We start from the raw sequence: 22,214 nt of genomic DNA on the forward strand, positions 1-22,214 counted from the left end.
ACTCAGGGTTGATTTCCCTTAGGATAGCCTGGTTTGATCTTGCAGGTCAAGGGACTCTCAAAAGAATCTTTTCCAGCACCACAATTCAAAAGAATCAATTCTTCAGTGTTCAGCCTTCTTTACGGTCCAGTAAATTTATATAATAAATGGATAGATTTATTCATTTAGGAAACATTTGACTAAGCTTTCATGTACTAGGTGCCAAAGAATGCTCAAACTACCTGCACAGTTGCACTCATCTCACACGCTAGTAAAGTGATGCTTAAAATTCTCCAAGCCAGGCTTCAGCAATATGTGAACCATGAACTTCCAGATGTTCAAGCTGGTTTTAGAAAAGGCAGAAGAACCAGAGATCAAATTGCCAACATCCACTGGATCACTGAAAAAGCAAGAGAGTTCCAGAAAAACATATATTTCTGCTTTATTGACTATGCCAAAGCCTTTGACTGTGTGGATCACAATAAACTGTGGAAAATTCAGAAAGAGATGGGAATACCAGACCACCTGACCTATCTCTTGAGAAACCTATATGCAGGTCAGGAAGCAACAGTTAGAACTGGACATGGAACAACAGACTGGTTCCACATAGGTAAAGGAGTACGTCAAGGATGTATATTGTCACCCTGCTTATTTAACTTACATGCAGAGTACATCACAAGAAATGCTGGGCTGGAGGAAGCACAAGCTGGAATCAAGATTGCCGGGAGAAATATCAATAGCTTCAGATATGCAGATGACACCACCCTTATGGCAGAAAGTGAAGAACTAAAGAGCCTCTTGATGAAAGTGAAAGAGGAGTGAAAAAGTTGGCTTAAAGCTCAACATTCAGAAAACTAAGATCATGGCATCCGGTCCCATCACTTCATGGCAAATAGATGGGGAAACAGTGGAGTGGCTGACTTTATTTTTCTGGGCTCCAAAATCACTGCAGATGGTGATTGCAGCCATGAAATTAAAGACGCTTACTTCTTGGAAGGAAAGTTATGAGCAACCTAGACAGCATATTTAAAAGCAGAGACATTACTTTGTCAACAAAAGTCCGTCTACTGAAGCCTATGGTTTTTCCAGTAGTCATGTATGGATGTGTGAGTTGGACTATGAAGAAAGATGAGCGCTGAAGAATTGGTACATTTGAACTGTGGTGTTGGAGAAGACTCTTGAGAGTCACTCGGACTGCAAGGAGATACAACCAGTCCATCCTAAAGGAGATCAGTCCTGAATATTCTTTGCAAGGACTGATGTTGAAGCTGAAACTCCAATACTTTGGCCACCTGATGCAAAGAGCTGACTCATTTGAAAAGACCCTGATGCTGGGAAAGATTGAGGGCAGGAGAAGAAGGGGACGACAGAGGATGAGATGGTTGGATGGCATCACTGACTCGATGGACGTGAATCTGAGTGAACTCCGGGAGTTGGTGATGGACAGGGAGGCCTGGTGTGCTGTGGTTCATGGGGCCATAAAGAGTCGGACATGACTGAGGACTGAACTGAACTAGGTACTTCAGAGATACAAAATGACCATGTGAAGGCCTGTGCCCTCAATGAGCTCACAGTTGCGGGGAGCAAAGTTACAATTACTAATACAAAGTGGTCAATGCCACTGGTGCTACATAACAGCACTGGAATAAAGAAGTCTGGGTCTACTTGCAGAACTTGGGAGGCTACATAAAGGTGGCAAAATTAGCATTAAGTCTTGAAGGATACCTAAATTAATTGAGGGGCATAAGTACGAAAAGGCATTTTAGGCAAAGCAATCAGTTTGAGCAAAGGCTTGGAACTGGCGAAATACATGGCTGATTGGCAAAAAAACCCAAGAAGTTCACGAGTAGAGTAAAATAAAACCAAGAATATGTGTGAAAAGAAGAATAGAAGGCAGGAGGCTTGTTGAAGTGCCGATGGATTACATGAAAAAGACAAAGAAGCTAACTAACGTGTGTCACTAGCCAAATGGGATAATTCAAACATCACAAAGTATAATGATCATAACGGACGAAAAGAATCTGATATGTAAAATGCACTCATTCCTAGTGATACTAAGCAAACAATATCTTTTTGGTTAACACTGGTGGTTACTAGGGCACCACCAATTTCTCTTAAATTTGATAACTAAAGTGAAAAAATCCGTATCAGTTTGAAATGCAGAATCTGCCTGCAATGCAGGAGACCTAGGTTCCATTTCTGGGTGGAGAAGATCCCTCGGAGAAGGGAATGGCAACCCACTCCAGTATTTCTGCCTGGAAAATCCCATGGAGAGATGAGCCTGGAGGGTCACAGGCCATGGGATCGCAAAGAGTTGAACACGGCTGATAATCAGGACCAGAGCTCATAGTGTGCCAAAGGCTGACGCTCAGATTCTTTAGTTCGAACAAGCCCTGCGGAAAGGGGATGTCCGAAATGAAAAGTCCCCAACTATTCTAGAAGGCTCTAAGATTTCCCAGGGATTCCCGAAAGAGGCTACGGAGTGTGATTGGTAAATGGCTGCAAGGATTTCAGCAGCAACCTTCTCCCCAATCTGCGGCCTCCTGGCGTTGACCGTGGGTGGGCCGCTAAATGCTCGTAACTTTATCACCGGAGTGCAACTGGGAAGTGAGGCAGTCCCTCTCCCACCCCGCCCTTCTCTCCCCCTCCTCGCCTTTCTCTCCACCGAGCCCTTCGTCCTTCTCTACCCTCGCCCCGCCCTTCTCTCCTTCCCCTCCCCTCCCTAGGCCAGCCCCTCCTTTTCTCCTTTCTCCCCTCCTCTTCCCCGACCCCTCACGCTCCACCCCTCTGCGCACGTCCCCGTCCTTCCGCTTCTGCTCCTCTCCCCGCCCCTTCCTGTCGTCACTCGACCCCGCCTCTCTGACGCTAGTCCCGCCCCTCTCCTCTGGACTAGCTGCCTATCTTCGCCTGGCGTTTGCTCTCTGGTCCCTGCGGAGGTTACCATAGCTACGGTGCACGCAGCAGCTAGGTTTCCCTAGTTGAACCTGGCTGGCGGCAGGGAAGAGCCGGCACCATGAGTCACGTAGTGACTATCGAAGAACCCCAGGCCAAGTCGCAGGTGTCTCAAACCCGGTTCAGAGGGAAATCAGGGGCCTGGGGCAAAGTCTCTGCCAGTCGAACGTATGATTTCTTATACGGTAAGGGCGGCTCCAAACCTCCCTCCTGAGTTGTCGACACCTGGGCCAGGTGGGCGTCGAGACTGTCGGACCTGGCCGGGAACGCGGCGGACGAAAGACAAGCCTCAGGAGGGATCTCTAGCCCGGGTTGTCTTTTGTTGGTTAGGGGCAGCTCCACGCCCTGCAGGAGGTGGCTCTTGGGCTGGCTGGGGGGAGGAGGCGGTCTCGGAAGCCGCAGGTGCGCTCTGCATCTCAGAGTAGCGAGCAGGAACACCTCATTCTTCTTTACCCTGACAATTTGCACAGCCCTAAGCAATTGTCCTGAATGCCGTTCCTGGCGTTCTGACTTGGAGATTCACACGACACTCCGTCATTCAAACTGCATAAAATGCCCAATTCTCTGGGCAACTTCAAACCTGTCATTCTGGGTAGGTAAAGGAGGGCCAGGTTGTCTCATCTTTGTTTTTAGGTTTCTCTTTTTATTTGAGCTTGTTCTTATCCGTCAAAGTATTGCTTGTAAACTAGGTCCACTAGGTCTTTTGGGCCAGTAAAGCCCCAGTTTATTTAATGCCCTGATTGTTCATTTATATTCTGTCTCTTCTACTGGACCATAAATTCCTGAGTTAAGTTCTTGTTCTCTCCATTTTTGTAGCTTTCTCAGCACCTTTTCCAGTGCTGGTACATGTGTTGGGTGCTATATAATTTGTTATGAATCATTTATTTAATTTACTACTACAATAAGTATAATCAGTAAAGCATGATTTCCCTCCCCCGCTCCCCGTTTTGCCCTCTTTGCCCTTCTTTTAACGGTGTGGTATCTCCTCTGAGAATCCCAGGGTTTCCTTTGGATGGGAGTCTTTAGGGTAGCCGTTCCCTGCTGTTGGGAATATGTAATGATTGCTTACATTTGTGTATGCTTCACAGTTAATAGCATTCTTTTCTAAATCTTACCTCATTTATATACTGTTTCACATTTGACTGAATGTTACATGAATACTTTGTATCTCTAAAGTGCCTCACTTGAAGTGCCTACAGTACTCTGTCACTTCCCTGAATCTACATTTGTTGATGGATTAATAGCTACACTATTGCACTGCTAATTATAAAGTCTTTTAAATATGATATATTTTCCTAGCATCCAAAAATATCGTTTTTAAAAATATTTATTTATTGGTTGTGCTGGGTCTTCATTGCTGCGAGGGGGCCTTCTCTAGTTGCAGTGTGAGGGCTTCTCATTGCAGTGGTTTCTCTTGTTGCGAAGCACAGGCTCTAGGGACAGGGCCTTCAGTAGCTGTGGGCTGTGGGCTTAGTAGTTGTGGTGCACGGGCTTATTGTCCCATGGCATGTGGGATCTTCCTGGACCAGGAATCGAACCCATGTCCCCTGCATTGCCCGGCACATTCTTCACCACTGAGCTACCATGGAAGCCCCCAAAATATCTTAAATACTTCTTGGGTTTATCATTTATCATGAGCTCTTTTCCTCCTTTCTTTTCTTTCTCTATAGAATAAACAACAAGGACCTACTGTATTTATGTTAATTCCAAAGTCCTAATTTATTTCTCCCCTCCCCTCCTCTGCTATCCCCTTTGATAACCATAAATTTGTTTTCTATTTCCATGAGTTTGTCTGTTTTGTAAATAAGTTTATTTGTATTTTTAAAAAATTCTACACATAAGTGATACAATATTTGTCTTTGATTTACTTCACTTAATAGGATAATCTCTAGGTCCATCCATGTTGCTGCAAATGGCATTATTTCATTCTTTTTTATGGCTAGTAATAGTCCATTGTGTGCTTGTATACATATGCATATATATATGTTATTTATTTTATACATTTTCTTTATCCATTCATCTGTTGATAGACATTTAGGTTGCTTCCAGGGTTTGGCCTTTGTAAATATGAGTTGCTGTGAACATTGGGGTGCATGTATCTTTTCAAATTAGAGTTTTCTCTGGATATATGCCCATGAGTGGGATTGCAAGATTATATGGTAACTCTGTTTTTAGTTGTTGTTTTTTTTTTTAATGAAACCTCCATGATCTTCTCCACAGTGGTTGCACCAACTTTCATTCCCACTAACAGCGCAGGAGAGTTTCTTTTTCTTCACTCTCTCTCCAGCATTTATTTGTAGGCTTGTTAATAATGGCCATTCTGATGTGAGATGATACCTCACTGTAGTTTTGGTTTGCATTTCTCTAATAATTAGTGATATTGAACATCTTTTCATGTGCCTGTGGGTCATCTGTATGTCTTCTTGGAGAAATGTTTAGGTCTTCTGGCTATTTTTTTAATTGGGTTGTTTGTTTTTTTGATGTTAAGCTATATGAGCTGTTGGTATATTTTGGAAACTAATCATTGTTGTAGCATCATTTAGAAATATTTTCTCCCACTTTGTAGGCTGTCATTTTGTTTATGTTTTCCTTTGTTGCGCTAAAGCTTTTAGACTTAATTATATACTGTTTATTTCTGTTCCAGAAACATCTTGCTGCAGTGTATGTCAGAGTCTTCTGCCCATATTTTCCTCTAGAAGTTTTATCCAGACTTATATTTAAGTCTTTAATCAATTTGAGTTTATTTTTGTATATGGTATTGGAAAATGTTCTAATTTCATTCTTTTACATGTAGCTGTCCAGTTTTTCTCAGAACCATTTAGCGAAAAGGCTGTCTTTTCTCCACTGTGTATTCTTACCTACTTTTCTTAGATTAATTGGCCGTAAGTGTATTGGTTTACTGCTGGACTGTCTGTTCTGTTCAGCTGATCTCTATGTCCGTTTCTGTGTCAGTGTCAGACGGTTTTGATTATGGTAGCTTTATAATATTGTCTGAAGGCATAGAGTGTGATTTCTACAGCTCTGTTCTTCTCTCTCAAGATAATTTTCATTATTCAGGGTCTTTTGTGTTTTCATCCAAATTAAAAATTCAGTTCAGTTCAGTTGCTCAGTTGTGTCTGACTCTTTGTGACCCCATGAATCGCAGCATGCCAGGCCTTCCTGTCCATCACCAACTCCTGGAGTCTATCCAAACCCATGTCCATCGAGTCAGTGATGTCATGCAACCATCTCATCCCCTGTCGTCCCCTTCTCCTCCTGCCCCCAGTCCTTCCCAGCATTCGGGTCTTTTCCAATGAGTCAGCTCTTTGTATGAGGCGGCCAAAGTATTGGAGTTTCAGCTTCAACATCAGTCCTTCCAATGAATAGCCAGGACTGATCTCCTTTAGGATGGACTGGTTGGATCTTCTTGCAGTTCAAGGGATTCTCAAGAGTCTCCAGCACCACACTTCAAAGCATCAATTCTTTGGCGCTCAGCTTTCTTCACCATCCAACTCTCACATCCATACATGACCACTGGAAAAACCATAGCCTTGACTAGACAGACCTTTGTTGGCAAAGTAATGTCTCTGCTTTTCAACATGCTATCTAGGTTGGTCATAACTTTCCTTCCAAGGAGTAAGCGTCTTTTAATTTCATGGCTGCAGTCACCATCTGCAGTGATTTTGGAACCCCCCAAAATAAAGTCTGACACTGTTTCCACTGTTTCCCCATCTATTTCACATGAAGTGATGGGACCAGATGCCATGATCTTCGTTTTCTGAATGTTGAGTTTTAAGCCAACTTTTCCACTCTCCTCTTTTACTTTCATCAAGGGGCTTTTTAGTTCTTTTTCACTTTCTGCCATAAGGTGGTGTCATCTGCATATCTGAGGTTATTGATATTTCTCCCGGCAATCTTGATTCCAGCTTGTGCTTCCTCCAGCCCAGTGTTTCTTGTGATGTACTCTGCATAGAAGTTAAATAAGCAGGGTGACAATATACAGCCTTGATGTACTCCTTTTCCTATTTGGAACCAATCTGTTGTTCCATGTCCAGTTCTAACTGTTGCTTCCTGGCCTGCATACAGATTTCTCAAGAGGCAGGTCAGGTGGTCTGGTATTCCCATCTCTCTCAGAATTTTCCACAGTTTATTGTGATCCACACAGTCAAAGGCTTTGGCAGAGTCAATAAAGCAGAAATAGATGTTTTTCTGGAACTCTCTTACTTTTTCCATGATCCAGTGGGTGTGGGCAATTTGATCTCTGGTTCCTCTGCCTTTTTGAAAACCAGCTTGAACATCTGGAAGTTCACGGTTCACATATTGCTGAAGCCTGGCTTGGAGAATTATTTTGTCCGAATTCTGTGATAATGCCATTGGTAATGTAATAGGGATTGCATTGAGTCTGTAGATTCCATTGAGTAGTATGGTCATTTTAACAATATGGATTCTCCCATTTCAGGAACACATATATCTTTCCATTTATTTGTGTCATCTTCAGTTTCTTTCATTAGTGTCCTATAGTTTTCAGAGTAGAGATCTTTTGCCTTCTTAGGTAGGTTTATTCTAGGTATTTTATTCTTTTTAATGCAATGGTAAATGAAATTGTTTCCTTAATTGTTTTCGATATTTCCTTGTTAGTGTACAGAAATGCAATAGATTTCTATATATTAATTTTGTATCTAGCAGCTTTATCACATTTATTGATGAGCTTTAGTAGTGTTCTGGTAGTTTCTTTAAGGTTTTCTATGTGTAGCATCATGTTATATACAAACAGCGACAACTCTGTTTTTTTGTAATTTGGATTCCTTTTTTTAAAAAAATATACTTATTTTTATTTATTTGGCTGCACTGGGTCTTAGTTGCAGAATGTGATATCTTTTGAATGGTAGCATGTGAACTCTTAGTTGTAGCATGTGGGATCCAGTTCCCTCACTGGGGACTGAACCCAGGCCCCTTGCATTGGGAGCGCAGAGTCTCAGCCACTGGACCAGCAGAGAAGTCCCTGGATTCCTTTTCTTTTTCTTCTCTGATTGCCATGACTAGGACATCCAAAACTATGTTGAATCAGAGTGGTGAGAATGAGCATCCTTGTCTTGTTCCTGATCTTAGAGGAAATATTTCAGCTTTTACGTTGAGTATGATGTTAGCTATGGCTTTGTCATATATGGCCTTTGTTATGGTTAGGTAAGTTCCCTCTATGCCCACTTTCTGAAGCATTTTTTAAAAATCATAAATGGATATTGAATTTTATAAAAAGTTTTTTCTGAATTTATTGAGATGTTCATATGGTTTTTATCTTCAGTTTGTTAATGTGGTGTATCACACTGACTGATTTGCAGATATTGAAAACTCCTTGTATCTGGAATAAATCCTACTTTATTACGGTGTATGCTCCTTTTAATGTGTTGTTGGAGTCAGTTTGCTGGTATCTTGTTGAGAATTTTTGCATCTATGTTCATTTGTGATATTGGCCTTAATTTTCTGTTTTTGTGATCTTTCCTGGTGGCTCAGACAGTAAAGAATCTTTCTGCAGTGTGGGGGAACTGGGTTCAATCTCTGGGTCGGGAAGATCCCTGGAAAAGGAAATGGCTACCCATTCCAGTATTTTTGCCTGGAGAATTCCATGGACAGAGGAGCCGAGTTGGATACGACTGAGCAACTAACACTTTCACTTTTGTTTGGTTTTGGTATCAGGTTGATGGTGGCCTTGTGGAATGAGTTTGGAAGTGTTCTTTCTTCTGCAATTTTTGGGAGTAGTTTCAGAAGGATAGGTGTTAACTGTTCTCTGAATGTTTCATGACATTCCCTTGTGAAGCCGTCTGGTCCTGGACTTTTGTTTGTTGGGCTTGTTTTGTTGTATATTGCTTTTGGCTGTGTCATGTAGCTTGTGGGATCTTAGTGCCCTGACCAGGGATTGAACCCACACCCCCTGCGTTGAAAGGCAAAGTATTAACCACTGGACCACCAGGGAAGTCCCTAAAATACATTTTTTCATCCATTCTCTCTTTCTTCTTCTAGAACCCCTATTATGTGTGGGTTGGCACATTTTGTATTATCCCGTAGAGTTCAGTTGTTGCCTTTACTTTTTTCATTTGTCTTTCCACTGTTCTGATTGAATAATTTACTATTCTGTCTTCCAGATCACTTATCATTCTTCTGTGTCCTTTAGTCTGCTATTCATTGCTTCCAGATTGGTTTTTATCTCAGCAATGGAATTGTCTAATTTTGATTGGTTCACCTTTATAGATTCCATTAATAGTTCCTTGTTACAGAGATCTGCATTTCTTTTGATATGTTTCTTAATTCATTTAGCATTTTTATTACCTTCTCTTAACTCAAAAGTTTAGACCTTTTAACTCAAGGTCTAAAAGACTGATGAGGACTGTTTCATTATTTGTTCTTTCAGGGCATTTCTCTTGTTCTTTTGATTTGAAATAGTTCCTATGCTTTTTAATTTTACTTACCTTTTTCTGTCTCTCTGAATTTAGGAGAATCTGCTCTCCACTGTGGTCTTGAAGGGATGTTTTTATGTAGGGTTGTCCCTGCATAGACTCTGTGTCTCCAGTCCTTTGGTGGGAGACTGATTTTGGTATGGATGCCCACCATGTCTTTCCTCAGTCTGGACTGGTTGTTATCCCCTGGATAGGAAGTGTGGTTGGCTTGTAGCGTCTACAGCCTGTGCTGGATGTGAGGCAGGGCTTCTTCTCAGCTCCATGGCTGTCATCATCCTATTGGGAGTGGGGTGCACTCCCCAGTTGTTTGAATAGAAGGCTTGAGGGTTGTTTGATCATGCTCTGTAGCCCTTGAGTGTGCACGCTGCCCCAAGGGAGGTGAATCCTGAAGCAAGTAAGGTCTGTGAGGTCACAGAATACCTGTGTCTCACCTGTGTAGACATCGTGCTCAGAAGCAGCCCAGATTCACGTCCCTTTCTCTGTTGTAACGTCCCAGATCTAGGGCAGGGCTGTGTTGTGCAGTGACTGGGAGTCAGGTGGTTGTGGCTGCAGGAGCTGCTTTGCCACCTGAGATCTGGGCTGCCTCTATGGTGGTCTTCTCCCAGTCTTCTGTTTCTGCCCCAGATGTAGTGCTGAGCTGTGGTGTGGTGTGGAGTGGGTGGAGCCACTCCAGCACACCCAGCGTGCTCTTGCTGGGAAATAAACTGCTGCGTACTAGTATCTGCACCCTCTTATGATGCCACCAGTTATGCATGCTGGCAATATCTGCCCAGCTAGACCCACAACCTGCCATGCACCCGTTTATAATGGGGCCTGCAGCGCCCCCAGATCACACCTCAGGCCCTCTGGTCTGTCTCTGCATGGCTAGACCAAGCCTCTGCCCAGATCTCACACTAGGCTGTGGTGTAGACTGAGGGGGCTGGGGCATTTGCCTGTTGGGGTTGGAAAGTGTGGTAAAGTGGCAACCATCACTTCCAGTGGCTCTATTGGCCCTGACTGTTAGTGAGCCGGCACACATACACTCCTTATGAGTAGAGTCCAGCCTTCTTCAGTCTGTCTGTCTCAGTGAATTTCCTCACAAATGAGGGGGTTTTTCTTGTCTGTGCAGGAGCCCAGGAATGGGATGCCAAAATTGTGGCTTGACCTGCTTGCTCCCCAGAGTGAAGGTCCACCCATGTGGACCTTCTCTTCCTTTCAGATCCCTCCCAGGGATGCAGGTCCCAACCTGATGCCTTTTTTTATTTTTTCCCACATCCTACCTTGCTTCCCAAATGTTGCTAGTAAAGAATCCACCTGCCAATGCAGGAGACTTAAAGAGATGTGGGTTTGATCCCTGGTCAGGAGGATCCACTGGAGGAGGGCATGGCAACCCACTCCATGCCTGGAGAATCCCATGGACAGAGGAGCCTTGTAGGCTACAGTTCATAGGGTCGCAAAGAGTTGGACATGACTGAAGCGACTTAGCACACTCCCTGTTACATGGAGCTATTTGCTGCAGCTCCGGTTGTTTGTATAGAAGTCCTGCTGCCAGTTTCCAGCTAGTTTTCACTGAGAATTGTTCTGCATGTAGATATATCTTTGATGTGTTTTGGGGGGAAGGGGAGCTCTCTGTCCTCTTATTCCACCATCTTGATCCCCTTGGTTGCTGACTTCTTGAAGCCTTGGTTTCCTTTTCTGTAAAATGGAGGCCTCGTGCTTACCTTATTAACTTTTTGAGAATTAAAAGGAATACCACACACGAAGCACTCAATACTGTCTAGGAATAAGTAAGTGATAACCGGGTGATTGCTATTGCTTGGGGCTTCCCTCCGTGACTCATGTTGATGTATGGCAAAACCAATGCAATATTGTAAAGTAAAAATAATAATAATAAATTTAAAAAATCTACAAAAAAAAAAAAAAAAAGAATACACTTGCAATGCAGGAGCCACAGGAGATGCGAGTTTGATTCCTGGATTGGGAAGATTCCCCAGAGGAGAGCATGACAACCCACTCCAGTATTCCTTTTTTAAAAATATTAATTTATTTTAATTGGAGGCTAATTACTTTACAATATTGTAGTGGTTTCTGCCATACATTGACATGATTCAGCCATCCACTCCAGTATTCTTGCCTGGAAAATTCCATGGGCAGAGGAGCCTGGCAGGCTAAAGTCTATAGGGTCACAAAGAGCTGGACATGATTGAAGCGACACTGCATGCATGCTATTGCTTGGGCATCTCAGAGGCCTCTTCAGTGCCGTTTGAGCACTGATTTTGAGCACAGTTGTAGACTATGCTTATTTAACTTATATGCAGAGTACATCATGAGAAATGCTGGGCTGGTTGAAACACGAGCTGGAATCAAGATTGCTCGGAGAAATATCAATAACCTGAGATAAGCAGATGACACCACCTTTATGGCAGAAAGCAAAGAAGAACTAAAGAGCCTCTTGTTGAAAGTGAAGAGGAGAGTGGAGAAGTTGGCTTAAAACTCAACATTCAGAAAACTAAGATCATGGCATCTGGTCTCATCACTTCATGGCAAATAGATGGGGAAGCAATGGGAGACAGTTACAGACTATTTTGGGGGGCTCCAAAATCACTGCAGATGGTGACTGCAGCCATGAAATTAAAAGACGCTTACTTCTTGGGAGAAAGGTTATGACCAACCTAGGCAGTATATTAAAAAGCAGAGACATTACTTTGCGAACAAAGGTCCGTCTAGTCAAGGCTATGGCTTTCCAGTGGTCATGTATGGATGTGGGAGTTGGACTATAAGGAAAGTTGAGTGCTGAAGAATTGATGCTTTTGAACTGTGGTGTTGGAGAAGACTCTTGAGAGTCCTTTGAACTGCAGGGAGATCCAACCAGTCCATCCTAAAGGAAATCAGTCCTGAATATTCATTGGAAGGACTGATGCTGAAGCTGAAACTCCAATACTTTGGCCACCTCATGCGAAGAACTGACTCATTTGAAAAGACTTTGATGCTGGGAAAGATTGAAGGCAGTTAGGAGAAGGGGACAACAGAGGATGAGATGGTTGAATGGCATCACTGACTCGATGGACATGAGTTCAAGTAAACTTCAGGAGTTGGTGATGGACAAGGGAGGCTTGGCCTGCTGCAGTCCATGGGATCGCAGAGTCGAACATAACTGAGTGACTGAACTGAACTGTAGACTATGTTGTAGAATGTATAGTCACAAATCATACAGTATTGTGTTGTTGTCTGTAGATTAAAAAATGTTTCTATAGATATCATTTTCACATTCCTTATGGAAATATTAATAAGAAGAGAATGGTTCATTATCCAGACTTAGGGGAAATGTGGGTTAAATTAATTTCAGATGACCAGCACAATTGCAGCCATTGACCCAGTGATATCAAGTTGAGGAGTGATGGAAATTGGGCTGATTAGGAATGAAGAGGCCAAATTTTATGCCCTCAAATTATAGGCTACTGAATTTGGAGAATGAATGCACCTATTTAGACAGAAGAATATATCTTCATCATCGCTAATATGTTGGAAATCGTATAAGACAAAGTGAAATTTCTACATTCTCTTGTCTCTTGTTTTAAGTGATTTAGAAGGTATCACTGGACCAGTGGTTGTGATTGTTTGTGTTGGCCAGCTGGGTCTTCACTGGTGCACGGGTTTCTCTGGCGGCGAAGCACAGGCTCTAGAACGTGTGGGCGTGGTGTGTGCAGGATGCAGGCTCAGTGGTCGCAGCTCGTGGGCTTCTCTCGTTGTGGTGCATGGGCTCAGTTGTCCCACAGCATGTGGGATCTTAGTTCCCAGACCAGGGATTGAACCCATGCCCCCTGTGTTGGAAGGTGGATTTTCAACCACTGGGCCACCAGGGAAGTCCTCAATGGTTGTGACTGTGCTGTTCGCCTGAAATTGGGTAACTGAGGAAGTAACTAAGTTCCAGAAATTGACAAATCGTCTAAATTCAAGAGACTTAATTCTAAATCACAATAACAATTTAATGATTTCTGCAGAGAAATATACGTTACCAAGATGTCTAGACTAGTTCAAGGTATTTGTCTAGACATATCTACTTGAGAAATCAAGTCTATATCTGAAGATTGCTTGTGATTTCAATGTCAAATTGTTTGATTTTTAAGTGATAGTAAAATCAATCATGAATTTCATTGTCACTTTAAAGGTATACCTAACAAATACATACTTACAGCAACAGGGCAATCTTATTTAAACTTGGAGGAAATAACTTTGTTCCATTTTAAGGGGTGAATTCTAAAAATAGCTGATCTTATTTATGTCTTACTAGAGAATGACTTTTTTTTTTGACCCTGTCTACCAGCTCTGGGTGATACACTGTTAAGTTTGTATCTTCCCTGTGAGCTGAAGATGGGAGGCAGTGCCCAAAGTTATTGTTTCTTTACCCTGGAAAAGGGTGTAGTGTCTGTGTACACATGGTCCTTCCTCTTAGAGTATTTCCAGAGCTACCCAGACCCAGAAGGTGGTTTGTTCATAAGAGAGGAGAGCCTGTTGAGGTTATGGTGCTTGAAAACATGTTCAGCCTTCTTTTTGCATTCCGATTCTATTCACTGACATTGGAGCGTACAGCGAACACATGCATCTCACAGACTCACTGATGGTGAGTAATAGAGCTATGAGCTGCTGCAGAATTAGATGATATCTGAATTTTCTAATTTGTTTTCCAATTAAGAAATTACATTTCTTTACTGTTTTTTTTCTACCTGGGAGTAGATATGTGCTAGATTTGTGGTCTTCCTTATACTGCTTTATTGTTTATTTCACAGACCCGTTGTTTATTGTATCAAGCGAGAAAGACCACAACCAGGCAAATATTCAGGCCACTGTGATTCGAAGCAAACTGGTAGGTCTTACTCATCTGCTAAGGCAGCCTAATGAACCTGAACCATCTAGTTTGGCTAACTGTGCTGATCAAATTTTCTAATCACCAAATCTCCACTGGATTTTATGTTCTTCAGAAATTTCTTTGCCATGGTTACCAGGGGACAAGATGTTTTAATACTTGTGGCCTAATGTGAGGATTAACTAATAGTGAATAAAGGACTCAGACGATAACCTAAATTATTTCAATGAGAAAAGTAATAGATGTCTGTGTTGAAAAAATTCCAGTAGTGCAAAAGCATATATAGTATAAAATAAATGCTACCCTTAGCCCTCTTCACATAATCACCCCTTGTCATCAGTTTCTTCAGTATCCTTCTAGAGATAGTCTATACATATACCAATAGCCTATGCCATATAGACGGTTTTGTACCTTTCAAAAGTTTGCAGTAGTAAAATGCTTTAGAAAATCTGGTGTAATTTTGTCCTTTTTCCCTCTGCCCTCCTGTCTTAACATTAGAGAAGGGTTCCCAGGTTTAGAACCATGTTCAGCAGCATGTTCCATTATCCAAGATATTCTGTTTATTGGAGCAAGGCAGATCCTGTTCCATCATTCATCAGCCGGGACTGGAAGCGACATGAGCAATGGCACAGAGAGGCCCTCCAGCAACTTGCCGCGTAAGTGTCAGGTGGCTCCAGCTGCTATTCATGTGTTTGATGGATGCATTTTTCTTCTTAAAAAGTTTTGTTTATTCATTCTGTATTATTTTAAAATGTACAATTGTGATGTTATACCTAGACCAGTTGAGCTCAAGTTCTCTTTCTTAACCCCTTTGACCAAAACAATCTGGATTTGGGAGCAACAGTTATAGGTTTATTGGTTAGTAATAGGTTGGTACAAAAGTAATTGTGATTTCAGACTGTGAATTTTAAATCATTATAACGAGGCTCAAACACATCTTTATTAATCACAATAGGAACCATTACAGTCAACACATTTGTGCCAATGAGAAATAAGTTGGTTGGTTCCTGTAGTGTAAAAATACATGTTTCAGGATTTGATGAACTCTTGGAAAGCATTTTCTGCCTTCTGCTGGTTTTGGAAGTGTTTTCCTGGCAAAAAGTTGTTGAGATGCTTGAAGAAGTGGTGGTTGGTTGGAGAGAGGTCAGGTAAATATGGCAGATGAGGTAAAACTTTTTAGCCCAATTTGTTCAAGTTTTGGATTGCTGGTTGTGAAACTTGCAGTCAGGCACTGTGGAGAAGAACTGGGTCCATTCTGTTGACCAATAGTGGCTGCAGGTATTGCAGTTTTTGGTGCATTTCATTATTTGCTGAGCATACTTCTCAGATGTAATGGTTTTGCTGGGACTCAGAAAAATGTAGTGGATCAGACAGACAGCAGACCACCAAAACAATGACCATGACCTTTTTTTGGTGCACGTTTGGTTTTGGGAAGTGTTTTAGGAGCTTCTTCTCCATCCAACCACTGAGCTAGTTGTTGCCAGTTGTTTTATAAAATCCACTTTTTGTCATGCATCATAATCTGATCGAGAAGTGGTTCAGTGTCGCGTAGAATAAGAGGTGACATTTCAAAATGATGGTTTTTTTGATTTGCAGTCAGTTCATGAGGCACGACTGAGCGACTTCACTTTCACTTTTCACTTTCCTGCGTTGGAGAAGGCAATGGCAACCCACTCCAGTGTTCTTGCCTAGAGAATCCCAGGGACGGTGGAGCCTTGTGGGCTGCCGTCTATGGGGTCGCACAGAGTTCGACACGACTGAAGCAACTTAGCAGCAGCAGCAGCAGCATGAGGCACCGTTATCAAGCTTTTTCACGTTTCCAATTTGCTTCAAAGGCCAAATGACCATAGAAAGGTTGACGCTGAGTTCTTAGGCAGCTTCTTATGTAGTTGTATGAGGATCAGTTTCGATGATGGCTGTCAGTTGGTCATTGTCAACTGCGGATGACTGGCTACTATGCTCCTCAACTTCAAGGCTCTTGTCTCCTTTGCAAAATTTCTTTAATCACCACTGCACTATATGTTTGTTAGCAGTTTCTGGGCCAAATGCATTGTTGATGTTGCTAGTTTCCTGCTCTGCTTTATGACCCATTTTGAACTTGAATAAGAAAATTGCTTGAACTTGCTTTTTATTTAACATCATTTCCATAGTCTAAAATAAATATAAAATAAACAGCAAGTGATAAGTCATTAGCAAAAGAAAATATAAAGCAAGAAATGAGCATTAAAATGGTGTATAACATAACCACATTCCAGTATCAAATGGCAAAGTTCAACAGTGCAAAACCGCAGTTACTTTTGCACCAACCTAATAGGTGTTCTCCAAAGGTTATAGTATATATTACATGATAACTTACCACCAAAGGTAGAGGTGACTGCATTTTGATCCATCAAATTTCTTTGATCCGTCTTAGAAATTGCAAGTGTACTTTTCTGCTAGTATCCAAGTAGACTTTTTGGAGACCTGCCACCAAAGTACCTTCAGCGATAGGTCTGTCAAATTTCTTATTTGTTTAAAGAATATTTACAAGTTCATACATAGCAAATTTCTTTTACAATGCTACCTTACAGCCTAGACATAAAATTTTGTGTTTTTTTTTTTAAATTTTGTAATTCTCATGCACTGTTAACTAAAAATGAACATTTTTGTATGTGGAATTTCATAAATTTACTCATTTATTAGCTTTCAGCTCCTCTTGTTGGCTCCTGGTTTCCTGGCTCAGGAAAAGTAATTATTGAGGTGTAGGACAGTAAGACACATGTTATAGAAGACTTTGCTCTCAGTCTCACGTGTATCTCCTACTTTATAGACATATAAATATGAAATAGGGGCTTCCCAGTGGTGCTAGTGGTAAAGAATCTGTCTGTCAATGCAGGAGATGCGAGAGACATGGGTTCGATCCCTGGGGTGGGAAAATTCCCTGGAGTAGAAAGTGGCAACCACTTCAGTATTCTTGCCTGGAAAACTCCATGGACAGAGAAACCTGGTGGGCTATAGTCCATAGGATCCAAAGAGTCAGACATGATTTAGCAACTGAGAATGAATATGAAATAAAAATTATATTTGGAAATAATATGTTTGACTTGAATAATGTTTTCCTGCTTCGTTTTAGAATTGATTCTTCTTTTCAGATGCCTAAAGTTTATGAAGATCCTGATGTTACTGGAAAGAATCGCTATAAATATTTTGAAAGGTAGGAAATAATTACTGATGAATATGAGCCCTAATATTATTAGAGACCTCTTTGTAATAATGATAGCAGCTCTCATATTTAAGTCATGCAATACGCCAGGTATCACTTTATAAGTGCTTTACGTATATAACATCAATTTTCAGAACAGAAATATAGGATAGGATATATTATCCCCATTTTACCAGTTAGGAAGCTGAGACCAAAAGAGGAGAAGTAAATTGCTCAAGGTTACTCTATTATGAATTAGCAAGTGTAGAGCTGCGATTCCAACTAAGTCTGCCTGACCTTAGAGATACTAATTGCAAATAAGAATGTATCTTTGAGAACAAAATGAAGTCATCAGATGAGGTGAGACAGAGGAAAGACACATGACAGCGATAGTGCAGGGAAAAGTGTTAAAAGAGGGCAAGTAGGTGACATTTGCTGTCTTTGTGTGAATGTTACCAAAACCAACATGGTCAAAAGATTCACCTTGTTTCATTCGCGATGAATACACACATGTGATAATCATACACTCAGATTAGAAAAAAATTAGATGCGGATTTCCCTTTAGGTCCTATCTGAGTTAGCAAAATAGCTAACTTAGATGTATAACTTGATGTCATACCTACATAAGTTCATTAGAGAAAGTAAATTTGTAATGCACATTATTTATGAACAACCTCCTTATGGATGTTTTATGATGCTGAGTTTTTCAGAGGAATGAAATTCTTTACATAGCATACTCAGTTCCTAGACTTTTGGGGCGGGGGTGGGGGGGCGGCCTAAAGTAAATCACTGGAAATTTCAGAACATCTCAGGGCACTTGAGAAGTTGCTGGGAACTAATGACCAGCTGAAGCCTAAGTATAAGGCACTGTTTCTCAGGTGTGGCTTGTTTCCCATCTGCAGCAAACACATGGGGATGTTTATTACAAATGCAGATTAATTGGCTCTACCTTGTATCCACTGAGTCTGCTGGGCTAGACCTGTGGATTTGAATTTTAAACAAGAATCTTCCCACTCCCACCCACTCCAGCGTTCTTGCCTGGAGAATCCCAGGGATGGGGGAGCCTGGTGGGTGCCGTCTCTGGGGTTGCACAGAGTCGGACATGACTGAAGCGACTTAGCAGCAGCAGCAGCAGCTTTCCACTCCCCAGTGATTTTGTGTGCCAAAGTTTGAGAATCGCTGATACACAAAGTATTCAAACTCACTGATTTTAAGGGACAAATATTGGCAGTGGCAGGAAGCTTAGCAAACACACAGTGCAGAAGTCCCACGTTTGTGTTTTCCTTTCTTCCCCAGGCCTTTCCTTCCATTTTATCAGCAGATGCCATTCAATGTTGTTTTTGCATCAACCAGGTAAGTAACCATTATTTTAAAACTTTTTTCCAGTTTATTTATTATTTGCTTCCATATTTGTTTCTAGAAGATAGTTCTCTGAATCATTATTTTTAAAGAATGGATCATAAATCATTAGAACATTTTCTGGTGGTCATTAGCAGCATTTAAAAAAACAAAATAGAAAATAACCAAGAGCTTCAGATGTATTGAGGGTAGTTATGTCTTTGCTTATAACTTTTGATTTAAATAGATAAATGTATATGTTCATAGGTATATAATTGTTATGGTATATAGTGTAGTTATTATGAGTTATGGTAAAAATGAAAGTTGAAAGTGCTCTAAATGTTCTCTTTTGCTTCTCTGAAGTGTACTTATTTGACAACAGTTCTTCAACGTTTGATCAAGAAAACCAGTGAAAATATTTTTTAATAGTAGAATTTATAATTTAATCATCTAATGGACACAAGGCAGTGTGCTATACAAAGATACATCCAACGTGGTGTCTGTCCCACAAAGGAATGTGAACCAAGATGAAAAGAAAGTAAAGGACAAGAGCTGACTCTGGGATTATTGTGCAGTTCCTGGGTCTTTTGTTTTAGGGCAAGATAGCAGGTTTGGTAAAGTGTCCCATTAAAAAACTAACTTTTGCTATACTCTTCCCCATGTCAATATAACTTAATGTTTCTATAAGAGAAGAAAATCCAAGGTATTCATGAAATGAATGAGAAGATAAACATTTTTCAAGGCCTAAGATTTCTGAATAGAAAGTTAAATAGGTCTGGATTTTCAAACATGCATGCATTTAAAAGGTATGGTTACTCTTAATGATACAGCATCTTATAAATAAGATATATGTTATCAAAGGTCTGTAATCCTCAATATAAGTGCCAATTATGATTCCAGTTTCTCAAATTTTTTAAGACTATGTATGGATTCCTTTGGCTCTTATATGGATGTAGGAAAGATGCTTTGCTTATTGCAGCAATATTTTGGGGGATCAGTCTCCTAAAGCAAAGGAAATAAAAGCAAAAATAAATAGAACATAATTAAACTCAAAAGCTTTTGCACAGTAAGGGAAACCATTGACAGTATGAAAAGATAGCCCACTGAATGGGAGAAAATATTGGCAAATGATATGACCCATAAAGGGTTAATGTCCAAAATATATAAACAGCTCATACAATTCAACATAAAAAAATCCAAAGCAACCTGATTAAAAAAATGTGTGGAAGACCTGAATAGACATTTCTCCAAAGAGGACATGCAGATGGCCAATAGGCACATGAAAAGACGTTCAACATTGCTAATCCATCAAAACCATAAGGAGATGTTACTTCCACTCCTGGGTATGTGTCTGAAAAAACCCACTATTTTGAAAAGATACATGCACCCCAATGTTCATAGCAGCATTATTCACCATTGCCAAAATATGGGAGCAACTCACATGTCCATCAACAAATGAATGGATAAATAAAATGTGGTTTATATACGCAATGGACTATTTGCCATAAAAAAGAATGAAAATTTTCCACTTGGAACAACATGGATGATTTAGAAAATATGCTAAGTGAAGTTAGCAAAAGACAAATGCTGTATGATATTACTTATTTTTGGAGTCTAAAAAATACAACAAACTAGTGAATGTAACAAAAAAGAAATAGACTCACAGATTTAGGGCACAAATCTGGGTGGTTAGCAGAGGGGAAAGGGAAAAAGGAATGGCCAGTATAGGAACAGGGGATTAAGAGATACAAACTACAATACATATTACATAAAATATTATATAAAATAATCTACAAGGATATATTGAACAACACAAGAAATATAGCCAATATTTTAAACTATAAATGGAATATAACATTTAAAAATTGTGAAATACTATATTGTATTTGTTGTCGTTCCATTGCTAAGTTGTGTCCAACTCTTTGTTAACACCATGGGCTACAGCACGCCAGGCTTCACTGTCCCTTCACTATCTCCTTGAGTTTGCTCAAACTCATGTCCATTGAGTCAGTGATGCCATCCAACCATCTCATCCTCTGTCACCCACTTCTCCTGCCCTCTGTCTGTAAGTTCTTGGTTCACGTGCTGATGAGGCCTAGCTTGAAGGATTTTGAGCATATTCTTGCTAGCATGTGAAATGAGTGCAATTGTACGATAATTTGAACATTCTTTGGCATTGCTCTTCTCTTTGGGATTGGAATGGAAACTGACCTTTTCCAGTCCTGTGGCCCCTGCTGAGTTTTCCAGATTTACCAGCGTATTGAGTGAAGCACTGTTAAAGTGCTGCTAAAGCATCATCTTTGACGATTTGAAGTAACTCAGCTAGAATTCCATCACCTCCACTCGCTTTATCTGTAGTGATGCTTCCTAAGGTCCGCTTGACTTCACACTCCAGGATGTCTGGCTCTAGGTGAGTGACCACACCATTGTGGTTATCCAGGTCATTAAGACCTTTTTTGTACAGTTCTTCTGTGTATTCTTGCCACCTCTTCTTAATGTCTTCTGCTTCTGTTAGCTCCTTGCTGTTTGTGTCTTATATTGTGCCCATCTTTGCATGAAATGGTCCCTTGGTATCTCCATCTTGAAGAGATCTCTAGTCTTTCTCTTTCTGTTGTTTGCCTCTGTTTCTTTTCATTGTTCATTTAAGAAGGCTTTCTTTTTTCTCCTTACTATTCTCTGGAACTTTGCATTCAGTTGGGTATATCTTTCCCTTTCTCCTTTGCCTTTCGCTGCTCTTTTCCCAGTTATTTGTATGGCCTCTTCAGACAATCACTTTGCCTTCTTGCGTTTCTTTTTCTTGGGGATAGTTCTGGTCACCACCTTCTATAAACAATGTTCCGAACCTCCATCCATACTTCCTCAGGCACTCTTGTCCACCAGATCTAATCCCTTGAATCTGTTTGTCACCTCCACTGTATAATCATAAGGGATTTGATTTAGGTCATACCTGAATGGCCTAGTAGTTTTCCCTGCTTTGTTCAATTTGAGCCCAAATTTTGCAGTAAGGAGCTGATGATCTGAGTCACAATCAACTCCAGATTTTGTTTTGCTGACTGTTTAGAGCTTCTCCTTCTTTGGCTACAAAGAATATAATCAATCTGATTTTGATATTGACCATCTGGTGATGGCCATGTGTAGAGTCATTTCTTGTGTTGTTGAAAGAGGATGTTTGCTATGACCAGTGTGTTCTTTTGGCAAAGCTCTGTTAGCCTTTGTCCTACTTCATTTTGTATTCCAAGGCCAAACTTGCCTGTTACTCTAGGTGTCTCTTGGCTTCCTATTTTTGCATTCCAGTCCTTGTGATGAAAAGGACATCGTTTTTTGGTGTTAGTTCTAGAAGGACTTCTAGATCTTCATAAAACTGTTCAACTTCATCTTCTTCAGCATTAGTGGTTAGGGCATAGACTTGGATTACTGTAATGCTGAATGGTTTGCCTTAGAAATGAACTGAGATCATCCTGTAACTTTTGAGATTACCCCCAAGTACTGC

At 40.9% G+C, this 22,214-nt stretch overlaps 1 protein-coding gene across 6 annotated transcripts in view; it reads left to right on the forward strand.

Annotated features, from left to right (window-relative positions):
- The first annotated feature begins 2,826 nt into the window (after positions 1–2,826).
- The window catches only part of CFAP91 (cilia and flagella associated protein 91), a 135,670-nt gene continuing 116,282 nt past the window's right edge, over positions 2,827–22,214 (forward strand). For 3 of the 6 annotated variants that reach the window (XR_011249402.1, XM_069554752.1, XM_069554754.1), the window contains exons 1-5: positions 2,866–3,116; positions 14,129–14,205; positions 14,704–14,861; positions 17,318–17,398; positions 18,683–18,739. Coding sequence is in view for 5 of the 6 variants with exons in the window: in XM_069554752.1 (XP_069410853.1) it covers positions 2,993–3,116; positions 14,129–14,205; positions 14,704–14,861; positions 17,318–17,398; positions 18,683–18,739 (497 nt within the window). In the remaining variant the exon portion in view is untranslated. Of the gene's footprint in view, positions 3,117–14,128; positions 14,206–14,703; positions 14,862–17,317; positions 17,399–18,682; positions 18,740–21,035; positions 21,135–22,214 lie in introns of those variants that run through there. The other 3 variants (XM_069554750.1, XM_069554755.1, XM_069554760.1) reach the window with 3 other exon arrangements.

This window comes from Ovis canadensis, chromosome 1 (assembly GCF_042477335.2).
Source record: "Ovis canadensis isolate MfBH-ARS-UI-01 breed Bighorn chromosome 1, ARS-UI_OviCan_v2, whole genome shotgun sequence".
Taxonomy (NCBI): domain Eukaryota; kingdom Metazoa; phylum Chordata; class Mammalia; order Artiodactyla; family Bovidae; genus Ovis; species Ovis canadensis.